The sequence below is a fragment of the Sitodiplosis mosellana genome, unplaced genomic scaffold (assembly GCF_009176505.1).
Source record: "Sitodiplosis mosellana isolate CC-2019 unplaced genomic scaffold, AAFC_SMos_1.0 Smas_scaffold_6191, whole genome shotgun sequence".
Taxonomy (NCBI): Eukaryota; Metazoa; Arthropoda; class Insecta; order Diptera; family Cecidomyiidae; genus Sitodiplosis; species Sitodiplosis mosellana.
Genome location: NW_022601432.1, coordinates 3,025,649 through 3,034,218, shown reverse-complemented (window position 1 = coordinate 3,034,218; position 8,570 = coordinate 3,025,649). Strand labels below are relative to the sequence as shown.

At 34.6% G+C, this 8,570-nt stretch overlaps 1 protein-coding gene across 3 annotated transcripts in view; it reads left to right on the top strand.

Moving 5' to 3' along the window:
• Positions 1 to 8,116, top strand: part of LOC129576890 (feline leukemia virus subgroup C receptor-related protein 2) — a 57,081-nt gene extending 48,965 nt beyond the window's left edge. For all 3 annotated transcript variants that reach the window (XM_055462938.1, XM_055462940.1, XM_055462939.1), the window contains 5 exons: positions 4,566 to 4,707; positions 4,921 to 5,105; positions 5,738 to 5,862; positions 5,975 to 6,085; positions 6,173 to 8,116. In XM_055462938.1, the coding sequence (XP_055318913.1) occupies positions 4,566 to 4,707; positions 4,921 to 5,105; positions 5,738 to 5,862; positions 5,975 to 6,085; positions 6,173 to 6,446 (837 nt within the window). In that variant the 3' untranslated portion in view covers positions 6,447 to 8,116. The remainder of the gene's footprint in view (positions 1 to 4,565; positions 4,708 to 4,920; positions 5,106 to 5,737; positions 5,863 to 5,974; positions 6,086 to 6,172) is intronic.
• Positions 8,117 to 8,570: the final 454 nt, after the last annotated feature.

Genomic DNA, 8,570 nt, shown 5'->3' with positions numbered 1-8,570 from the left:
AGCTCATGTTACATTCATGTCGACTGGAGATTCATGTTGCGTTTTTACGAAATAATCGAAATAATTTTTCATGTTCGGTTCTTGATATAACAGATCTGTATTCCCATTTTTATGCTCAGCGACACATATGAATTTGGATGGCTTGATAGTCACAAAATCAAAATGTATCAAACAGTCAGCTATTTGTAAATAGCTCAGCTCAATATGCAGCCAAACGGTATGTCTGATTTTTGAATTGAAAATGGCCACTTTTCATTCCACTTGAATTTATCGACCCAACAATCAAAAACGAAACAATTTATTTGTTGAAAATCCAATTTTAATTTATCTGAGCAAAATTTCTAAATATATCGGTACACATTTACATTGTGTAAATTGATAAAATTGATGCGCAATCCATTTGGTATGGTATCGTTTTTGGAAGTCAAATCGATTGCCCCTGTTGAACATGGTGTGTTGTGGTGTGGTGTGAAAAAGGAACTTCGGCAAAGTGTGATTTATGGTCAAAAATGTTTGCATAAATTATTCGGTAATATTTTAAGGAACAACACGGAATGAACAGTGCACGCCAGCCTCTTTTTTTTATCAGTAGAGCATTTCCAAAAGAATGTTTGCTGTTTTCGTTTCATCTTCAGCATTTGCGTAGTTACTGATACAAATGTGTCGAAACTCAATATATGTATCCGTCAAACTTTTTCAATAAAACTCACGGCAAAATTTCGGCATGGCCACAATTTGAAAAGCCACACGAAACGGTCGAGTGGCAGGGAAAATGCTACAAAACAAATGTAGTTTGTTGTAACATGGGCAAAAAAAGCAACAGTGGTTCCATGGACTATGTTGTAGAAATTCACACAAGACTCGGGTGAAATGCTGCGCAGTGAATTTCCTTACGCATTTTGAATCAGAACATAAATTTTCCCTGATAATATACCAGTGCTTGTGTCTCAAGAGAGAGAGAAAAGAGAAAACGAAGAGCGAGAGAGTGAATTAGGTAGAGAGAAAACGATTGTTCTTTCCTCGATAACTCACCCCACCCGTACTTATAGTCCGTACGGCAATAGTTCGTGTAAATGATTATTTATTGTTTGTTTCGGTTTTTCTTTGAAACAAAAACTGTAATTTTTGGCCATTCTGAAAGCAATTTTGTTGAATTGAAAATTTGCAACTTTTGGAACATTAAAGTTTATGGTGCTGAAAAATAACCATTGTCCAAGGGCAACATTTAATTATTTATTGTGGCTACTGGCGACTATTAATAAAATTCGTTATCAGAATGGAAACGCCATTTCATGATGCTGACAATATGCGTCCCTTTTTCCATTATCTCAAGCCGAGCTTCTGTGTCTGAGTTTATTTGTTCGGAAGCGGAATATGCTTCAATTTATCGCTTCGTAATCCATTTTCGGTCGCTTTGAAAGCAGTAAAAAACCATTTAAAAATTCATGTTAAAAACATGGAACTTACTCCATTCATGTGTGCAAAATGCACATTGATTGGATAATTAATAAATAATTGTGCTCAATTAACATGTGCAAAATGAGAAGAATTCAAACTAAATTCCTGCAGTATTAATACTACCGAATTCGGCATACTAATTCGGTATACGTATTATTAACTAATTAATTGTGGAACTTTGTGGAATTACAAGCTTTCAATCAAATCGTTTTTTTTTTTTGTTATTTGAAAATCTACTGCATTTCACGTGGAAAATTTTCCAACGATTTTGATTTCACAATGAAATTGATTTTGATTAGTAAACGTTTTGCCATAATATCTGACGTTGAGTGGATACAAATTGAAAATGGTTGAAAGTTTTAATGGAAATTTTGCATAAAAACTCGTTATTGTTAACTTTTACGTAACATGCATTGTTTGTCGAGTGTGTTCGCTACCTTGTTTTTGTAAATAAGCCGCGATTTAGTACGTGTTTTTGTATTTTATTCGTTTACCGTTTTGGAATAGACGGAAATGCTTAGTAGGTGAAATACCGATTCACACTCACTTTCTCTTTCAATTGCTCTCGGTTTCGGCGTAACACGTGGAAAATGCACGTCAAAAGAAAAATGATATCCTTATCAAAGCTTTTGCTTCATTTAAGCGAAAAAAAAGGTTGGATTTAAAAAAAACTGCTATCTATCGTGTGTGTGTGCGAATCATTGAAGCATGTGAAATGTGAAGAAGAACGAATACCGCAGAATGAAATTCATGAAGCATTTACGGTATTTAGATAAAAGTCTAATCGGCATATCTACAGCTGAATGCGTTGGTTAGCCCTTTGGATGAACTTTTCTGCAAACACACACACATACGCACACACACGCGCGTACATACTTGGCACCACATTCACGGACGAACTGCACATTTAATTTTCCGATTTATTATCGAAAATTCCACTCGTTTTAACCGAGTGCAGTTATTTTCAATACACTTCTAAGAAGCGCAATTGCAATCGACACGCATATGCTTGCGATTCAAGTCGCCTTGAGTTCATTCCAAAAGTTATGACAAACTCAACAGTTCAACCGAAAATTATTTCTTAATCAAAATGAAAACCGAACTTAGTTCTAATGAATGAATGGGTCAATTGTGATGCAACATAAATATTTTTTCTTCGAATGCTATTCTTGCGTGGACGCAATCTCTTATAGTGATGATGAAAAATTATCAATGAAATTATCATGGAAATGAAAGCAGAAAAAACCAAACCAATTCACAACTTTTTGCATAAATTGAGTTATCTTATTAGAAACATCGAAAATTTTATGGTAAAACATTGTACCATTTTGGAAATGTAAAAATTGTAAACATGTTTCGACCTTAATTTCGCTCTTTTCGTCCCGGCTCAACTAGTTTTTTTTCTTTCAATATTGTGATAAATATTACTGTATTACGAATTTTAGTAACTTTTCACTTCATTTTCAATTGCAGCGTGTGGTTTGTGCATGTCGATTTTTTGTACAAAGTGAAGCCGAAGTTTGTGGCATGTTTAACGTTTTGTTAGTGGTGTGATTGTACATTGGGCTGTGGTTGGGCCAACTGTCGTCATTTTAACCACCACCAAATAAATGGTGTAATGTGAAACTTTTTCATTTCATTTTTTATTCAGCCTCTCAAAGTTTTTTTCCCCGTTCAAATGATACACATAGACGCTTTTTCTCCTACACACAAACTCACAGTGCTAGTTTGGCCAGTTTAGAAAAAAAAGTGTTTGGTTTCAGATGATGCTTGAACTTTATAACAAACAAATGGGCAATTGAAATATAAATTCTAGATGCATTTCGAGCGAAAACTTTGTCATCTTGTGTGTGTATGTGTACACAAGATTTTTTTTCCATTGAAACTTTGACCTACGAAGAAAATGGCTTTCTGCAATCTGCGCCCGGAGCTAAGCTGTGACTATTTCACATCGGGTGTTTCAGTGTATTCACACTGCGGTTGGCTATAGTTGTGTATACAAAATAAGCAAACATCACAATTTTCGCTTTTTTAATGACGAGAAAATGCTATAAGACTTTCAATCGCAGCATAAGTGAGAACGAAATTGTTATTTTGTCCATTTATACCGTCATTTGGTTTGAATACACATGATATTGATTTAAATTGTATTTTACATTTTAATCTTAAACCGAATCAATTGCGTTGCAATTCGAATGGTGTTAAACATTCACATAGGTTCAACATTAGCGTATGCCAAGCACATAATGTGAACAAAGGAAAAGTTTTTCACATGAAATTAAAGATGAAAAGTTGTTCACATTACGATGAAGACACAAGATGCGTTCTCATCAACTAACCGAACCGTTTTGTGGTCACACTAGCGTAAGTCCCCTTTGCATTTACATGCACAAAGAATACGTTAGAAACGTTGTTCCGTTTACCACAATCTATCATCATTTAGAGTATTTTATCTCCATCTCAATGGCATAGAGAGAGAGAGAGAGAGAGAGAGAGAGAGAGAGACGGATGCATTCGAGATGGCAACTGTTCGATGTCTTGTTATGTGAAAATATGAAAGTCACCCAAATTGAGCGTATAAATCGTTAGCTTTTCAAGACAAAAATGGGTTGCTCTATACATACTAATTTGTTCATTCGTTTGTTCGTTGGTTGGTTGGTTTGTTCGTTGATTTGTTCGTTGGTTTGTTCGTTATCCATATGCATCAAGCTTTAAAGCCATGGATATTCCGAATGGATTTGCGAGTAAAACAAATGGACAATGTAATGATAAAGAGCGCAATCAGTGTGTTTATTTTGACTCAATTCGTTCGGTGCTTTTGTTGTTATTGCTAAAATCGTTAAGATGATGATTCTTTCAGAAATCACTACGAATTGCTTTTTTTAAAAAATCGTTTAAATGCAAATTTCACTCTTTCGATTGGCATCACGTCAGCAATTCAGTTTTATGATGCAACATTTTCCAACAAACCGCATCAAAATCAAAATCGGCGGCGGATTGCGGAGCAAGCGCGACCGAGTTTTCAATCTAGTGTGTGATTTATTTTGGTTTATTCTATCGTCCCCATATTCAGTAGGTAAATACTCGAATCTCTCTTTCATTCACAGTTGGGTGTTGCGATGGGATTTTTGCTGCCACCGTTATTAGTACAAAACCACGATGATCTTGAATTGGTTGGACGGGATTTCCAGTTAATGTTCTATTTGATAGCCGGTTTTACCACATTGCTTGTTACATTGGTTGTACTGTGTAAGTGTTTAAGCTGTGTATTTGCCGCCGTCGAAAAAAAATACGACAAAAAATATCGCACCAAAAGCTACAATAAGCTGTTAACAAAAGATATAATCGTTCGTTCATTTTCTCTGACTTTCTCTCATTCTCTATCTCTATGCGTGCGTCTACTATTGCTATAATCGCAACAAAAAAAAACAAACGGGAACCATTTTATGCTGAAAACATCAGTTTTCCAAGCTCAACCGCCAACACCGCCGTCAGCAGCACAAGAGGCAACACAGTCACCCATCGAATCGTCACCATTCTTACATTCCATTAAACGTTTATTCCTCAATGTCAACTATATTCTCTTGCTCATTTCATATGGCATGAATGTGGGTGTCTTTTATGCCATCTCAACACTTCTCAATCGGGTGAGTATGCAAATACAATTTTTCGCAACACTTTGAATATCAAGTGGTGTTTATCAGCGAGCGTACGGCGTACGCACAATGCGTCGTCGTCATCGAACCTATGAATATGCACTTCTTTTTTTTTCTCTTGCTTTGCTTCAGCCACAATCAAAACATTTTTAGCTGAAATCTCTGACGCATTATCAGCAGCTGACCGTTATCCAAACATGAAATCGGCTGAAAAAATCTACCTTCAGCAAGTTGGTTGGTTTTTTTTTTCAACCAACAATTTCGTCAATGAAATTCGACTGTGGAATACAAGTCTGGCTTTAGAATCCTGTAGAATTCAAATTGGTTTTTTGCATGCAAATCCATAAAAAAAAATTGGTCAAACAGTTGATATTCTGTCGCAACATCAATTCCATTGTAATTGCAACATCTGTATACAAATTTTCGCGTTGAACATAAAAAAAAGAGAATTTGAAAATCTTTTTCGAAAATTTCATTGGCTAAAATTCGCATAAACTCGGCACAGATTCAGTTGTAGTACTTGAAGCTTGTCAATTAACTACGTATTTTATATGTTTTTTTTTGTTTGTGTACAATTTCGAGATGTTTTTATGATTTTCGACATCATCGTTTTTTTTTTTTAGATTGTACTTTTATATTACCCTGGCCATGAAATGGATGCTGGCCGAATTGGATTGTGCATTGTGTTGGCTGGTATGTTGGGCTCAGTATGTTGTGGCATTGTTTTGGATAAAACCCATCGATTCAAGTAAGTGGTCGCATGTTTTGCCAAGAGGCACTCTAACAGTCGACTGATAAAAAAAGGAAATTACTCATTGCGTTTATCTTGGTTTTTTTTTCGGTTTTATTCGTTTCGATAGAGAGACCACATTATCAGTGTACACATTTTCGATGATCGGTATGTGGATTTACACGTTTACTCTTAACGCCGGCCACATTTCCATCGTGTATGTGACGTCGTCATTGCTTGGGTGAGTATCAAGCCCCTCCCTTTTTCCCAATCAATCAACGCTTCTTTTTTCATCAATTGAATTTCGTTTGTTTTTGACACACTTCAGCTTCTTTATGACGGGATATTTACCAGTTGGGTTTGAATTTGCTGCCGAATTAACGTATCCAGAGCCGGAAGGAACATCGGCCGGATTATTAAATGCTGCCGCACAAATATTTGGCATTTTATTCACATCGCTCTATGCTGAATTATTTGATCGTCTCGGCGATAGTGCGGCCAACATTACGATGGCGATCATGTTGTGCGTTGGCACAATCGTAACTGCTGTGATTAAGTCGGACTTGCGACGACAGGCTGCATCGCAAGCAATAAAAAATTGAAGCAACCATTTATTGTAGGAACATTTTGAAAGGAAGAAAAATCTGCATTCCATCTGGATGAATTGTCTTACCTAAAAACACACACACACACACATCGTAGCGTATAATCGTTGTGACCAAATTCGGTGCATTTTAAAATTGGAATCAATCGTTTAGGAAACTAATTTAGTGTAGATCATTTTATCAAAGAAAACAGTGAAAAATTAGTTAATTTACAAGCGACTCTATTCTTTAAAATATTGTGTTTTTTTACGAATTTGCCATATCAGCCAAATGTTAGGATTTTATTTGTTTCTTTTTTTTTTATTTGGCAAACCAAAGCAATAAGAATAAATTGTTTTACTGAAAGAAAAACGAAGTAAGACACCAGCGGGACAGGAGACTTTTACCATTTGAAAAATGCCCTTCACCAGACCCAACAATCTATTTACACAAATCGGACGATTTCTGTGAATTTTTTGTTGTTTTTTTCTTCCTTTTTTAAAGTACACTTTATCGCAATATGCCGAGTAAACTTCCTATTGCTCCATGTGTATCGACAAAATTGCTCAAGACTTGAGCCTCAAGTAGTAAAACCGATCATGTATAGAAATGATTTATTTTAGGTACTTCAATGTTTTTGATCTTGCAAAATGACCTGTGAAAACAAAATGGAATGATTGAAATGCTTCTTAGAGAGAAAAAAAGCGAAAAAATTTCCGAATTTCCTTCATACCAAATATTCATTAAACAAAACCGAAACGATAGTGCCAATAGAAAACAAAAATGAAATAATTATATATATTTGTGTATGAAAGAGAAAAATTTATTGAAACAAAACAGTATAGGATATTCAATGTATGTAAAGTAAATATATATATATGTATACACAGCCCAAAGAGAAATATTTATTTAGATTAAGACAAAAACGCCAAATGAAAAAAAAAACACACATACACATAGCAAAAGAAAAAAAACCGACAACAACATGAGCAATTATTATTAAAATGTTGAGAATACTATATTTTTAGAATGAATGAAAGATGAGCCCACGGCTTGAATGCAACCGAATTTTATGAAACGTGCAAGTAAAATGTAAACTAAAAACAGCGTTCCTTAACACAAAGCAAAAATTTTAACCTCAAATACATATACTCGCGAAGCAGTCCCAATTGAATTTTAGAGCGTAACAAAGAAGTAGAAAAAAAACGCCAGAAAAACGAAACCTATATACATCCTCTGGCTTAAAATTGCTCAAATCTTATTGCAAAAACAATAAAATGAAGAAAAAAAAACGGTACTTCAACCGATTAACTCCAGGAAAACGAAAAAATCAACCCAAAATCCAAATGTCTATATCCAAATCCGATAATAATTGTTCAATTCAATGTGAACGATATTTTAAAGTGAATTTTTTTCGATCGAAATTTGTCTCCTTTGATTCATAGTAATTTATTTGATGCGCTTTTGTATCGTAAATGGCTTTTGATGTGCACAGCGAAAACCAAACAAGGAAATAAGCAACAGCCAAATACATTGGATCGACAATAAAAGGCGAAAACACCACCGCAAAATACCCAAACGAATATTGAAACAGCAGCTACGCAACTAAGTTTTCAGCTAAAACTGAATGTTTAACAAGTGAACCGGAAGAAAACCTGTTTGAATCCAAAAAAAAAAAAATAGAAAAACGACAATACTTTATTCGAGTTATCAACCGATTTTTCCATTGTATATCCTAATATATTTTACTGAAAATAAAAAGAATCACAAAAAAATGTGCCACTTTCTTCCAATGTAGCGACTAATGTGTGTAGCATTCAACGTATTTTTCAAATATGCCAAAGGATAGCTTTGCAATCCATAGTCATAAAACCCTTGGGAAAATGTCGAAGATGATTTTTTGGTCACAAAACGTTGAAATGGGCGGTCAAATCCACAGAAGAGATAGAAAATATCTATTTTATCTTTTTTTATGTTCAAAATATATTAATTTTGTATTTTAATGAAATTGACCACCCATTTTGGCGTAATGAGATTAAATAATTATCTTTGGGAATACACACACACACAAATTTAATAAAAAAGAAATCTTGTAATTGTTTAGAACTTTATAACTGTTACTGTGCATATTGAGAGTAGTTC